The sequence below is a fragment of the Amphibalanus amphitrite genome, unplaced genomic scaffold, assembly GCF_019059575.1.
Source record: "Amphibalanus amphitrite isolate SeventyFive unplaced genomic scaffold, NRLGWU_Aamphi_draft 000561F_arrow, whole genome shotgun sequence".
Taxonomy (NCBI): Eukaryota; Metazoa; Arthropoda; class Thecostraca; order Balanomorpha; family Balanidae; genus Amphibalanus; species Amphibalanus amphitrite.
In genome coordinates this window covers 56521-71877 of record NW_024882055.1, presented here as the reverse complement: position 1 = coordinate 71877, position 15357 = coordinate 56521, and the positions used below count along the sequence as shown (strand labels likewise).

At 52.8% G+C, this 15357-nt stretch overlaps 1 protein-coding gene across 1 annotated transcript in view; it reads left to right on the top strand.

Moving 5' to 3' along the window:
* LOC122393893 (E3 ubiquitin-protein ligase TRIM9-like) overlaps nt 1–14966 on the top strand; it is a 42440-nt gene extending 27474 nt beyond the window's left edge. The window contains exons 2-9 of the mRNA XM_043390333.1: nt 2604–2699; nt 3019–3252; nt 6030–6198; nt 7600–7739; nt 10305–10443; nt 11389–11613; nt 12132–12304; nt 13211–14966. Coding sequence (XP_043246268.1) covers nt 2604–2699; nt 3019–3252; nt 6030–6198; nt 7600–7739; nt 10305–10443; nt 11389–11613; nt 12132–12304; nt 13211–13348 — 1314 coding nt within the window. The 3' untranslated portion in view covers nt 13349–14966. The remainder of the gene's footprint in view (nt 1–2603; nt 2700–3018; nt 3253–6029; nt 6199–7599; nt 7740–10304; nt 10444–11388; nt 11614–12131; nt 12305–13210) is intronic.
* The last annotated feature ends 391 nt before the right edge of the window (nt 14967–15357 follow it).

Genomic DNA, 15357 nt, shown 5'->3' with positions numbered 1-15357 from the left:
AATCGGCCCGCCAGTGAGGGAGCGCAGCTGCTTCGCCGAACTGTCAGACGTGGTTAGCAGCTAATGTGAAATACGCTCATAGATGTAGCGCTGCTAGCAGGGAGGGAGTTTTTATGTGAGGACGCGCTGTTACTTTTAGTTTCTTTGTGGTTGGACCGTCTTGCTTCCCTCCTTGTCCATCTAGGATTGGCGCTACGCATATGGTGTTACGCCTCTCTTCTTATATTGCCATGGAATAATTGTGAACAACATAGGTGTACGAACAATGAACATTCCTCGTCCACCCTGTATTGTTTACAGCCTCAGATGTTCGACTGAATGGCTGCCACATTTTTCCTGCAATGTAAAATCGATTTCACAATCGATGATATAGGTACTCGTATTCCTTGTTTGGCACAAACTGCTGTGCATATATCAACCTGCCATGTGGCTTGCGTCATAAAACAACAGTAAACGATTTCACTGAACTCCCGACGAATCTCGAATCCCGACGACTCCCGACGAATCGTAAACGTGATTGTAATTGAAATTGCTCATGAGTAATGCAGAATGAATCAATCTAAAATCAGTAGTAATGTGAGTAGGTATGTACTTGTGTGTATGTACTTTTGTGTATGTGCGATACTGATGTGTGCATGATGTGTGAACCAGATTTAACATCACCAGGGCCAACCGGCATTCGTGATTGTTGTAATACATGATACATGATACATCTCCCCGATCTAAAGACGCCGTATACCTACTGCTTCGATGAGTAGCCTTCTCCACTAATCGGTTTTTCTATCGCAGCCACCTGCATGTGACACCCATTCAGCTCGGTCGCTCGCATGCGATTCTCACTCGGCGGTGCTTGTAAAATGATATCAGTGGCCCGTACATGGCCCGATTTCCCGTGTTTTGTGTATCGATGAGGTCGCCACGCAGCTGAGAAGTTTCGCGGATGGTGTCATCACTGCCATGTTCTGTTCAGTGAGGCGTGACGCCGGCCGTAATTCATAGAGCGACTTTCCGTGTACTGAGGCCGGGGTGGGGAGTGGTTGCCTCTCAGAGCACCTGACGACCTGGGGTGTGGTGTGTCAGCCAGGATGTCGGTGACACGGTGTCAGTGACATGGACACGATGTCAGTGACATGGTGTCAGTGAGGCCTCTTTCAGTACTCCGGTGGTCTCATGTTGTGAGATATCTTGTATCTGTTGCGATTGAAATCCCAGGCGGCACGTGGCTGATTGGATTTCGTCTGGGCTCGGCCCCAGTGAAATCTAACTCGCACTAGCTTACTAGGCCGCCGCATTTCTGGACGACTCAGTCCAAAGTAATTGTACGAAACATGCCCAATCAGCACGGTTCTGGTAACTCCTTTGTTTGATCTGCTTAGCGCTGGCCGCACCTCTGCAAAGAGGCACGCCCGTGTGAGCGGCTGGGCCGGCCGGGTCCGTTCAGAGCCTGCTCAAAGCTCGCTCATGGTCGTGACAGGCCCGGCGGTGACATGCTGGTTGCTCGGTGCGGCGTGTCCCTGGACGGAACACCTGGGCACACGGCGCCGGCCGGCCGACCAGCCTTCCTGGAACCCTGTCGGTTCACAAGGCCTCGGCTTATCCCGGCCCGGCCGGTCCGGCCCGGTCCGCTCGTCCCCGGGCGAACAAAAACAAGGGCCGGCCGGCCGCGCGGCGCGGGACGCCCCTCTGCGCTGAATGCCCTCCTCTCTCTCTCTTTCTCCCCGTTCCGGCCGCATAGCTGGGCCGTCGCTCCCCTTCCCTCCCTCCCTCCGTCCCTCCCTCTGTCGGCGGGGTGCCGCAGGGGTCCACGCGTTCCCCCACCCTCCTCCCGGCGCCGCTCGGCGTGTTTCCCACCATCGGGCACCCGCCGCGGCGCCGGCGCGCCCGGCGCCCCGACAATTACAACTAATTACAGCTCGGATGGCTAATTCTGAGCGGTGTTGGCGTGAATCTAATTTGAACAGACGCCGTGTTTGTGGCCGGATCGCGCAGCATACGGCGCTGTGGAGCGCTGCAGCGACCGCCGCCGGCCCGCCGGGCTATCGTGCTGCTGATCGTCTAACCAGCCCGACCGCGGAGAATGAATGTTCACGATGGAATGTCGTCGCGCCGCTGCAGCCCCTCCGACGCATAAATACATGCATACATGACATGTCCGTGCTGTATTTAATAGGATTGTGTCCGGGAGTGCATACCTGATGTCACTGCGAGTTTATTGCGCCAAAATGCATGCGCGCTGTTCAGAGAAGGCTATCTCTGTGGATGTCTGACCATGAGAGAGTGAGATGATTTTCTAGTACCAGCTCGCTGAACCAGCATCCATGTACCGCCGCGATAGGCGTTCCTGTGCTGTAGCGGTGGCGCCGGCCGCTGTTGTGTCTGTCATATGAGGAGCAGCCCTCCCCTCTGGACTCCACCCTCGCCGGATACCGCGAGGGCGGGCGCCTCTCCCCAGCACCCTGTGCCCCGCTCGGCGGTGCCGCTGGTATGTCTGCCATCCCATAAAGGCGGCGTGAAGGACAACACGGCTCCGTGGAATGCCCCACCGTCCCCGGTTGTCTAACCCGTTGACTCTGCCGCTGACGCCCTGTTCTGGCCTATTGCAGACGGCGCTCTCGCGGACACTTCAGTCTCTCTCCGAGCGGGCCAAATCTGCCACAGAGGTCATCCACCGACTGAGGAAGGCACCAGAGACCGTCGGCGTGAGTAGGGAGGGGATAAATGGGTCACAGAGGGAGGGGACGCCAGCCGGGTCACGAGCTTGACACTGGCAGTTATCGGCCGGGTCACGAGTCACGTCGTTGGGAAATAGATAGTTGGTGAATTACTGTCGTCAACCCTTCTGAACATGACTAACGTATTATAAACGTGAAAGTTGAAGTAGCCCGTAGGTTAAAACTTCCATTCTATTTATAAGTCCAGATGACCGATATAGATCATCGCTATGTGCATGAGTTGTTTGCTGGAACCTGCACGCTCTTTCATTTACGTGTGACCGACCGAACCGTCTGTTATTCACAGGAGTCGTGTGCCGCTCTGGAGCAGGCCATCAGTGACCAGTGCGACGCGCTGGTGGCCGCAGTGATGGCCCGAAAACAGCGACTGTTGGCGCACGTCCGGCAGGAGAGCCAGCGCAAAACGGCTGCGGCCAGGGAACAGGTCACCTCGTGGACCGGGCAGATCCAGCGCACCACAGGAATCCTGCGCTTCTGCATCGAGACGCTCAAAGAGCCCAACAGCGTAGCCTTTCTGCAGGTGGGTGCAGCGCTGGAGACACAGACGAGGACACAGATGGAGAGATAATGATGTGGTTAACGTGGTCTGAGGCTCGGATGATGTGGTTTGGGAGTTGGTTGTGCGGAAAGGAGAATCTCCTAGCTTTATGTCGTGTGGTGGGAATGAGGATTATAATGGCTCAGATAAGAGGGTTTACCGGGAAGTTGTGGAGACCGCGCCAGATGTGCATTGCGTCATGCTGAGTATTTTCTTTGTTGCTTGCGTTTTTCTTGGAGGATTGAAGTGATAGCATTTTTGGTGGACAATATTAGCGAGATTTCGGCGAACGCTAGATTTCGTGTTGCTTGGTGTAAGGTCAGCTGCCTGACATAACCGAGCATCATTGCTATCACCGGTTATAGCTATGGCTTCTGTTTCCCTTTCCAGCTATTCATCTCCTCGGTCCACTCTCCACACTGTCTCCCAGCAGCTCTACCGAGCCCGTTCGTTACCCGTCCCGCAATATCCGGCCCGGCCCGACCTCCGGCCCGCTCCGGTCACGGACCACTGAGTTACCGCCCCGATCAGGGGCTCCAGCGGACCCAGTCTATCCGGTGCTATGAACCGGGTCCCGCCGGGGTGTCATAGACGGCACTCCATCGTCTGATAGTGCCCAGTGGCCGCCGCCCGGCCGCCCGGCCCTGGATGACCGGGGCCCGGGGGTCATAGATACGAGCAGGACGGTTATTGACTCCGCAGAGTGGGGTCATAATGTTCCAGTTTTAATTGTGTTGAGTCCGATGGTAGCATGGAACTTGGTTTTGATGTCTGTGATTTCGATGATTTCGAGGAAGCTCGTAATCGTCAGTTGAAAGGTCAAAACATTTTGAATTAGGGGAACATTTTGATTTGGATGTGCTGAGTATAGTTCCATACTTCGATATCTGTGTCGTCATTTAGGATCGTTTTAGCTCCCCACGCTATCATTTTGTCTCGACTTCAATCGGCGTCCTCACCGCTCGTCCTTTCATTTACTTACTCTTACTCTAGTTCTAAATCGTAGCCATTACCAGTGTCTTGATTCTGCCTCTCGTCTCGACTGCCCATCTTAGCTCCGCCACTGCCCGCCAACTCCTCCCGTCAGTCTCTGACCGTTTACTCCCCGTCACCGCTCGCCTGGCGGCGCCGCTGCGGACGGTCACGCCGCTGCCGGCCGTGTCGTCCCTGATCAGCTCCCCAGTCACGACGGTCCGGCGGCAGTCCGGACCGGACCGACCTGTTCCGTCCACCAGACGCCATGACTGGACGCCCGGCGCTGACCCGAGGCCGGGGATGGGAGCGGACGGGTATCAGATCCCAGCCCCGGGGCGCCGCTGAGTGGAAACCAACCTGTGGATGGCATCGATCCACCGCTACCGGGCTGCAGTGGAAATCAGTGGAATGACTGGGCGCTCAGCCGCCGCGCAGATGGAAATTGACTGCAGTGACATGAACGTCCCGGTTTGGCGATATGGGGCCGCCGCCCGGGGACATGGTATCGACGCGGGGTTACGAGATGAGGCCCGCTGAGAGCCGCATGGAAATCGCCGGTCCGCGCCGCCGTGAGCGCCTGGAAACTGCATGGAAGTCGCTGATACGGCATGGAAATCGGCGTGCCGGCATCAGCGCAACGAGCCCGGCGTCATAGGAATGACCCAGAATATCATCGCACGCGTGGCGTTAGTCAGTATGATAGTCAATGCATGCAAGCACGCACACGTTTATAGGATCTCAGTCTATTATAAAGCAGCCCTCAGCTCAGCTGCCTGAAGTGACAGAAAGCCCGTGGGCAGTGATATAGTGGTAAGGAGGCCCATGAAATTGACGAAGATCATTGCGTTGCCCTGGCAATCCTTCCACAGTTCCAGGCAAGGCCGTATATAGGGTTCCACGAATGGCTGGGGCTTCGCCTGCGAGGGAAGCCAACTGGATGTAAATTGAGCCGACCTGGGAGCAGATTAAAGCTTGAAGTGGGCTTTGCCTAGCGGTAGCCGGTAATTGTGTCACAGAAATGCGGGGCTTGCCTTGGATACAGCTGCCAGATTTATGGAAAAGCTAGCGAAGCAGGTTTGATCACTGCTGTAACTTCGAGCATGCTGTGCTTATTGCTTATTTTAACGCCTCATGTCTGAACTATTTGCTTACAGCGCTTTTTTAAAGTTATTCATCGACAACATTCTCGGTCTCTGACCACCCGATGATAATGTGCGCACCGCCGCCCCGGCGAAATAACTCCGCCTCTGAACTCTGTGTATACCCATTTTGTTCGCTCGCAAAAGTCAATCTCCTCGAGCAACTTGGCTGGTGGTAATCGCAAACTTTGGCAGCGAATTCAATTGAGTCTGGCCTGCAATTGGCGGCGTCTGGAAATACAGCGGTGTTTTCCGGACTGCGGCCCGGCTCATCCGGGATTGACTGCGGCAGTGCTCACCGTTCTGACTGCACCTGTGTGCTGTATACAGGCAACTGCAGTAGGGCAGCTGTCCTGTTGGGGACAGAAACTTTCGTGTTGTTTACTCTGTGTGCTAAGCCACCCATTTGTCACTGTTGCCTGTTACCTTTTTTATTGTTTGGCATGGCTAGTGCTGATGTGGCACTGTTGCCGATGTTCGTTTTTGGGTCTCGATCGTGGAAGTTTTTTATGCCCATCCCCATTTCCTTGACGTTACCTGTTTCCCCTATATCAAATCTAGATTATGATTTTCGCTATAATTTTGACACTGTCTCTGCCGCTATTTTCTCTATACCTAATGTTGACCATCTCCCCCTCCCCGCAGATGGGCGGCAAGCTGCAGTCTCGCGCCGACTCAGTTCTTCTCAGCATTGACGAGGAGCTGAAGGCTCTCACTCAGTCTCAGTCTCAGTCGCAGTCACAGGTGGAACTCACGCTGGACACAACCTCAGTCGAGCACGCCATCAAACACATGTCCTTTATGCAGATGAAACGTGAGTAACCCTAGCTGATGGGGTCGGGAGATAATATGATGATTTAGCTAGATGCATGTGATAAGCAGGAATGTTACAAATATGAGACAAAATTTGTAATGGCATGCATGATATAATGCATATGAATGAGGTTTACATATGTTAGTGATTATTTTCATGAAGCGCATAATTTGCTATATGCCTGTTTGTATGCTGTTTTTGTGAATGGTTGAAATGGCACGCCTTCATGGTTGGAAAGCTGTGACTATCTATGGTAAAACCGGATGTTCGTACCCTGCACTTATGCACAGTGAGTGGGTTTCCCGACATTAAGTACCGAATATGTCAGACGCCCCACCGTTTTTACACATAAACCATTCCATTTTATGCGCCGGGACGAAAAATCACGTCCGACAAACGGGCGCAGTTTCGGATGTGTATCAGTTGGACCTAAATCACCGCTGACTTCGTGCCTGGCTGGGCAGTTTCATGATTCGCCCTGATTACGCGGCGCGTCCGTCCAGCTCCGCCGACCGCACGTCATGCCCGCCATCGTGCCTTCCTGCACGGGGGTCATTGTTACCGTGCACGTGAGCGCTTTTTTTTTCGTCTGTCGAGTCCAGGTGCCAATGTGCAGTTGCTCATGAACTTGCATGACAAGTGGTTAAAATGCAGCACCATGCCGTGTTGTTTCGTTTATCACGTGTGGCGGTGCTGCCTTTACACCGTCACGAGCTTTACATACATGATTTTGTCTGTCTATTGTGGTTGCATGCACGTGCCAATTTGAACTTTTCTGTTGCCTCGCTGACTGTATAAATCATCAGTTACTAACAGGACATGCAAAAACGGTAGCTTTCTGAGCGGCATATCAATGTGGCCGATGGGGCCGGGATTCCGGGCCAAGGCGAGCACGTAATGGCAGTCGCGCCGCCGCCGACCTCGCCGTGCTGTGTGCGCTGCGGCTTTCCGTGGCTACTGTCACCGTCCAAATATCCCGACCCGTGTGTGGTGGTAATGGTATTCTTGTGTCGTGTTTTGCGAGGTGTCGTAATGTGTATCAAGTGTGTTGTTTGTTTCGTGCGATGTAAGGTGTTGTAGAACGGGAAATCCTGTAAGCGTATCGTGTCGTTAGCGTTTCGAGTAATGTAGGCACGCGCAATGCATACCGATGTATTTAAGTTTTATACGTTTGTTTTTGCCTTTTCTCACATAACCTATCCGAACCAGGACGGTGTCTCAATCCACCCGTCCACAGGAGAAGGAAGAAGAAGTGACATATCCCTCACGATGTTTGTAAAATGTGCATGACACCCCCCTCTATCGGCGGCTCACGGTCCCTCATTGATATGTGACTCGTGTATGACCCAACTTCTCCCTCCATCCTTGGGTGACCGTGCTTGACCACCCCTTCCCCGACAGCGCCCGGCCCGCCGGTGATCGTCCACGAGGAGTGCTGCTCAGAGAACAACAGCGTGGTCCTGTCGTGGCGAGCCGACGCCGCCAGTTTCGTCGAGGGTCACGTCCTGGAGCTGGATGACGGCGGCGGCGGACCCTTCACGGTGAGAACCGTCACGGTGTGGCGTCACGCGTCACGGCGCGTGGCGCGCCGGCGAGCGACATAAACACGCTCGGGCTTTGTATTGAATAGGATAGTATACATGGACCGTCGTTGGATACAGTAGTGGTGACTGGATTTTATTTGGGCTTAGGTACTTTCTCTGTGTGTTTTCCGGAGTATTTGGTTGTGATTAGGATTTATTGTACAGCTCGCGATGGCCTTCGTGATCCGATGGTATTGTAGCAGGCAGGCTAATTCTCTCAGAGCCGGATTATTTTCCGAGGGCTATGATGGCGTACCCATGCAATGCATTGTTCCAGGCTTTGTTGTATGATTTGGCTCTCGAAGTTTTCTTTCAGCAACTATCGGTACTGAGTGATAAGGTTCAGTGTGCGTCAAGAGCTGCGATATTTTCCTTGACCGGAGTGACACCACACCACTGCACGTGCAGAACTGAATGCCTGGAATGCTTCTGTAGGCCGGCTTTGTCGGATATTGCGGTGCTGAGTTGTCCTTCACGGAAAACAATAACCTCGTTTCCCCATCGGGAAACTAGATATCGCTTAGACAACTATGGGAATGTGGTAACCAAAGCAAACATTTGTCAATGTTGACGTCCTTCAAGACTAAACTTTCTTCAAACCATTTGCGAAAATGCAATGTATTGAATCATGACGGACGAACCATCTATCATATTCTTGACGAAAACTACGTGCATTGTACGAATGATTTAGCGTATTGGAGTGATTTGCATCTTGCAGAAAAAAGACGTGGAACAATATAGCAACAGATGTCAGGCTCGTTCACAACTGATAAGTTCGGTTTAGTCAGCCTGATGCGTTTGCCAACCGCAGCGGCGTTGGTATCATTTACCTGTCTGCGTGTTTTGCCGCCTAGGCCAAAAACTGTCCATCTGATGCCTGAAAACAGCAGGTGTTGTGCGTGGTTGCCAGGCCGACGCCGTGCAGTTGCCAGGCTATTAGCCCAAGACTGTCAGCTCAGCCCACCGGTCCCAGGCCTGCTGTCGCCGAGCTGCCTAGCTGCCCGCACGCTGCCCAGATCTGGGATCGATTTCTAACTGACCCAGCCGGCCGCTCCCGGGCGAGTACCCGATGACGTCACTGGGAATACGAGACGGCCGGTAATGATCGGTGACGTCACCGGTGACCGCCCGAGGCGGCGCCGCGGGTCGAGCTGAGTTCCCTCCGTCTCAGGGGGACTCCGGTGTGTTTGTTCACCGTTCAATAGACCGGGGACGGGCTGCTAAGGGCGGACGAGGGTTAGTTCTCCGGGGACCGAGCTGTGTCGGTTCGAGGGGAGGCTGCCTGACGAGTAGGTATGGTTGGGAGGGAAAGTAAAGGAACGGTGAGTCAGACTCACGAGACCGAGATATAAAACAGGAGGACTTAGAGCTGTTTGTTGTTCCAGTCAATCGCGCTGTTTATCTGATCAGTAAATGCAATGGCTGTGAAATAAAACGGCTGGTATCTGTCCCGGCAACCAACATGTTGGTTAGAGGAGCTTTTATTAGAATCCGTTATAAGAATCCCAGCATGACAGCGAGAAAATTGCTGTTGCAATTTGTATCCCCTCTCTTGAGCCGCACATGAGAAACGGCTTAAGTCTTATTTGACCTTGTAAGTACCTACCAAAAAGGTAAACACTTACTATAATATGGGTCACTAGTCACTACCTGACTACTTCACCAAGTAATCTACCACAAACATCTTCGACTCGGTGTTTTTGTTGTTGACTTAGGTATATCCCCACGCATCATTGAATACCACTCCGCCATCTGAAGAGCTCCTCTTGCGGAGACGGTAATGGGCAAACTAATCCCGGCGTGCCTCGGAAGCCGTTTTTTAGCCGCTATTTTGTCGCAGGTGGCCCAGATATTCTGCACTGGAGTCCTTTGTTTCGTCCTCTCGCTGCAACACGAGCCTGCGTTTCGCGGCGGTGGGAGTGCGGGCGCGTGCTGTTTAGTGGCCGCTGGCCAAGGTGTCGACGGGAATAGCGCGGGTCTCAGGGTCCCCGGTGAGCTGCCAACTAGCGCAGCGGCTGCCCGGCAGCTAATGGAACGGCTGTGTGTGTGGTCGGACGGAGATTTGGGCAATGTTGGAACCATGGGTGACGCTGTGCTGTAGTTGTGTATGAGCTGAATGGAATGCATGCATTGGATTGGGTTATGAACGCTCAGGTGTGTTTTGTTAGAATCGTATGCTCATACGTGACCGGTTACATGGCCCTTTGAGTGAGTGACGGACGGCAGCTCATGATCGAACTCTGACCTTCGTGTGAACTCCCATCGTATGGCACCCCATCCCGGTTTGGCTCTCAGTGACTTGCAGTCCGTGTTGGCCTATTCTTGATTGTTCTCTGAAGCTGACCTCTGACATGACATCTAACCTCGTCTACTACCAGAGCTACCCCATGTGCCCATGTCTGACCAGAGTGACCCATGTCTGACCTCCCTATCTGTGCCTCTCAGGCTGATGACCCACCTCTGGTCTCCCTCGGTGCCTCTCAGGCCTCTGATCGGTGTCTCACCTCCCTCTCTGCCCCACAGGAGGTATACTGCGGCTCCCAAACGGTCTGCACCATCGACGGCCTACACTTCAACTCGGTGTACCGGGCGCGGATCCGCTCCTACAACGCCACCGGGCCGGGCCCCTACAGCCAGCCGGTCAGACTGCAGACGGCTGAGGGTGAGAAACGCTTCCGTCTCCTCTTGAAACAACCCAACTGCCTTGACGGTGGCCTCTGCGCTATCCTATCCCAGATATATTGACTGGTCATGTCCGGTCATCACTGTCTCGTTATCCAACTGGAGTCTTGAGCTCCTTGTGTCTTTGGTCTCATATTTGTGTAGTGGCTTGGGTTTATGTTCCTCATAAGTATACGGGCTATCTGTCTTCATTCCTTCCTTGCAATTCTACTTCATAATTGCTCTTTTAACCATGCCGCGCATTGTTCTCTTGCCATCTCTTCATTCCACCCTCTCAGAAGTCTGGCATTGCCGCTATCTCCGCCCTCCTATCAGCCTCGAGCTCCCCATTTTATCTCTCTACCCCTGGCACCGTCTCAGCCCCCACAGCTGGTCGCCACGCGCCGCTCGCCGCCCCATCAGAGCTCCGCCCGTCACTCCCACACAGTGGACCTCTGTCCTCAGCTGGGCCCGCCGCCGGCGCCCCGTACCGCGCCGGAAGTGACGGGGATGGACTGTCTGTCGCGCGCACCCGGGGGGTAGCTGGTGTTCTGACTGACTCGCCTGGGTGGGGAGTGTGGACGTAGAGGGATGCGTGGAAAGGAGATTTGGGGAGGTGGTCGGGAGTTGGGTTGTCTTTTATCGTGCTGCCATCTATTAGCAGAGTTGTGAACTGTTGTGTGGAGAAAGTTGGTAGGCGGAAGGCACTAGGCACCAGGCGCTGAATACACCTTGATTTGGTGCTGAGTCGCTGACTGCTGTGTATTCCGACAGCTTGCTGCAATATTTTGGGAGTTGCGTTTGATTTGATAGCGAGACGATGTGATGCCGCCTCCCCGGCTCCAAATTGCCCTCCTCGACTGACCTCTGTGCTCTACGTCCCAACAGTGGCGTAGTTCACATTCGACCCTCCCCCGACTGACCCTGCGCTCTCTCCTCCTTGCAGTGGCGTGGTTCGCGCTGGACCCGGTCGTCTCCCACCCCCAGCTGCGGTTTTCCGACTCGGACAGCGCCGTCACCTGTGAGAGCTTCGAGCCGTGCGTGGCGCTGGCCACCACCGGCTTCTCCCGCGGCACCCACTACTGGGAGTTCACTCTGGAGAGATACGACGGTAACGCCGACCCGTCGTTCGGCGTGGCGCGGCTCGATGTCACCAAGTCGCAGATGCTCGGTAAGAAGGAATAAGCTACAATGAAATTAAAATGGCACTTCGCTCTCAGCAATCGTAGTTTTGCAGATTGCTTAGGCATGTCGGCTGTACTTTCTGAATTTGGGAGCAGCTTTCCTTTGTTATTTACTTATGCCTTTCATTTTTTTTTTGCAATGGTAGCTTATCGTTTGATGACATTGCAGTCTGTCTCTGTAATAAGGCTCAGGTTTTGCCATTCATGCTGATGGTGTATTCGTGCCTCTGTTTTAAAATTGATTAATTACCCGTTGTGAGCTTCCACCGCGGCTTCTTTTGATCGGACCGTACGAGCTCCCTGTAATCATGAGCGAAGTCGTTCAAATCGGATCATATTTTAATCCGCTCATGCTACATCCGACAAAGGTGAACTAATTAATTGCCAGTCTTTTAGGGTAGCTTAGACATACCAAAAGCCTGACGATCCACAATTTAAGCATATCACTAAGCCAGTTAGCTCGCACAACCCCCACCACTAACCCCCGCCCTCGCTGGTCCCCCAGGAGCTGACTCGCTGGGCTGGAGTATGTACATTGACGCCCAGCGCTCGTGGTTCATGCACGCGGGCCGGCACGAGGGCCGTGCTGAGGGAGGGGTGCGCACCGGCTCTGTGGTGGGAGTACTGCTCGATCTGGCCACCAAACAACTGAGCTTCTTTGTCGACGGGCGGCCGCAGGTGAGACGGCAGGCGGGGTGGAGTGGAGAGAGGGAGAGGGAGGAGAGAGAGAGAGAGAGAGAGAGAGAGAGAGAGAGAGAGAGAGAGAGAGAGAGAGAGAGAGAGAGAGAGAGAGAGAGAGGGATGATGATGAAGGAAGGAAAGAGGCAGGAAGGCTGGAGAGAGGGATTTGATGGGGATGTTGGTTGTGCTGTGGTTGTGGGCAAACTAGGCTGCTTGCTGTTGATTACTCATATCCTTGGGACATGGCACAAGAAAATTCACGAATCGTGGAATGGAAATGTAACTGTTTATCAAACCTAATAAATGAGAAGTGAGTTTTGACATGGGCGATTCTCATTTCATCATACACTGCTGTTATTAACTTTGGTGACCGTAATTGCTCGTCTTCAATCCTCTTTTTGGTATTCGAATGGCATAAGCATAAGCATCATTGTAACATTATTTTATCCTTATCCAGATCTCATATGCCGTTTTGCCAAATTGATTTTTTTTTTCTAATCGACCGAAAGCAGGCTATGAGGCTGCCCTAAGTATCCGGAATGCTCCGGCTGGTCTTGGATGCAGACTTATATAGCTCCAGGCGCGTTTTATTGCCAGGGGTATTGATGACACTGCGATCTTGGGCGAAATTTAGCCCATTGGCATTTCTGTCGTTCTAACGTGTCCCTTTCTAAAGTGATATAAACTGGTCGAACCATTAACATGATCAGACAACATTTGTTAGAGACAGTCGAACCGTTAAAAGACATGAAGTGGGTTATTATAACTGTAACGCCTCGATACACCTCTAAGTATGCGGTATGATTGTCTCATAATGCCCAAATACGTCATTGTCACGGGTTGAAACTGTCTCCGCACTCCGTGGGCCTCATGACTGACGGACGGCTCCTCTCCCTCCTCCAGGGCGGCGTGGCCTTCACGGAGCTCTCCGGCACGTTCTACCCGGCCGTCAGCATCAACCGCAACTGTCGGGTGCGTCTGCGCACCTCGCTCGAACCGCCCACCAGCGATCTGTCCAGCTCGGACAGTGACGGCAGCTAGGGGAGGCAGCGGGAGAGGACGGACAGTCACACAGCGGGTAGGTCACCCAGCGAGAGACGGCAGGACAGGCTGGAGCAGACGAGGGTGGCGGGAAGGGCCGCTCAGCGACTGGTGGAGAGGCGCTTTCCTGTGGTGTGGAGCTAGGGACTTATCAGTTCGGTTGGTATGGCTGAGACGTCCCCGAAAGCCCGTGTTTCTCTCTGTGTGTGAAGAGAGTTCGGTGGACGGGCCGGGCCGCTGGAAGACAGGCTGTTGAAATGTGAGTTTGTGTCTGACGCCAGTGAGACACTCTGTTTGTCCATGAAGAAATCCACGAAGGACAATATCGCTGATCCTGACGAAGTTGGCTGAACTATTGTGGTCTCATGAGAGGCAATCGAGGGCTCAGATTTCGTCAATGAAACACGCCCTTTTATATTCATCTCAGTTTCTAGAATCACCACTATGTTTGTTACATTACGAACGAAGCGTTTTGATCATTTGATCAGACTTGTGCGGTGTTGGAAGTTTCACAGTGTTTTTATTCGTACCATGTTGAGTTTTGCTTTGCTTTGCTTCCAACACCAGCGATCACCTTATGTGCATTATTTTTGCAGCGTTAGTAACTCGAGTTCTCACGTCTAGCGTTGTCAATTTTAGAATACCGTGCGTTTACGCTGTTTTTATGTAGTTGTTGCTTACTGCGTCGTAGTTCATTTGATATTGTTTGCATCGCTGGCATTTAATGGTCATCGTTCCTTAATCCGTTGAGATCTCGTCTGTGACTTAACTCGCTTTGTTTTTTTTTTCCGTCTGATCATCCGCTCAGTTTTCCTTTTATCTTCCACGCGTGATCTGCGAGCTGTCCGCTTGTCTACGTGCTTGATTTTATTTCCACCTTTGCCTTTCTTAGGTCGGGATACTTTTCGGTGTGCATTTTGTTTGTCATCATTTGTCGTGTGGTACGCTGCAAACGCTCGACCCGATCCCCTCCAGAATGCCTTTAAACGTAACTAAAGCAGGTAAAAGACAGCGCCTTATGGCATTTACGTAAGCGAGCTGCTACTGAGCGTTGTGGGAGCAGCTGTTGCTTCCCATGACTTTGAGCAGTGGATGCTACACCGAGATGTGATATCAGATCACTTTCCTCTCACAAAACCATGAAATACATCCTTTTCTGTTATATCTTACCAGAGTACAAGCCCAGCCTTTTTATCTGTGTTCTGTGTGTGTGATTGAACTCTGATGTCTGTAATCTTCGTGCTTTGAAGGACCTCATATTGGTCCTGAAACCATTTTGTATCGATGTTGTAACGACACCATACATTTGCCGGGTCAAATGACTATGGTTGTCCCACAGAGTCTCATAGAAGCTCCCTACTCTGCTTCCTTACATTGCTCAACTGCCTTACAAGTGTTATACTGCCCTGTGTGTGTGTGGAACGCCCGATACTGCCTTGTGAGGAGTGCAAGCGGTATGGTCGGTTGTTTCAGCGTTCTGCTTATATCGTACGCGATGTCTTAGCCGAGAATTCGTTGGAGTGAATGTTGAACGTGATACCTGATGGTCCTCGGTATGCTACGCAGTCAGTGAGTGTTCAGTGTGCAGCGAACGTTATCAATATAAAGTGAGAGCATTTATCATCGTTTTCTCGCGCGGCTATCACGTAGCTTTTTGTGGATCAACACCGAAAGTGTCCGGCTTGGCACGTTCCAGGGTCCATTTTTCATCCGCTATCGGGAAGTCTGACCCATAAAGAAAAAGGTCCAATAGGGCGGCCGTTCTCGGCCGCCACTGGCGTTAATTTGTCCGAGTATTTATCACGGCGACGGCGTTCGCAATTTTCTCCGGCAATTGCCCTGCAAAAGTGTTACAAATGGCCGTGGCACGGCTGTCGTATTTCCAGCTCTGTCCCTCCCTCCCCCTGCTCCCTCTCGCGTTCGGTCGACACCCGTCCCAGTCTCCCCGGGCCGCGACCGGTGCCGGCAGCTCGCCATGCAAAATGTAGGCCTCGCCGCTATCTTGTATG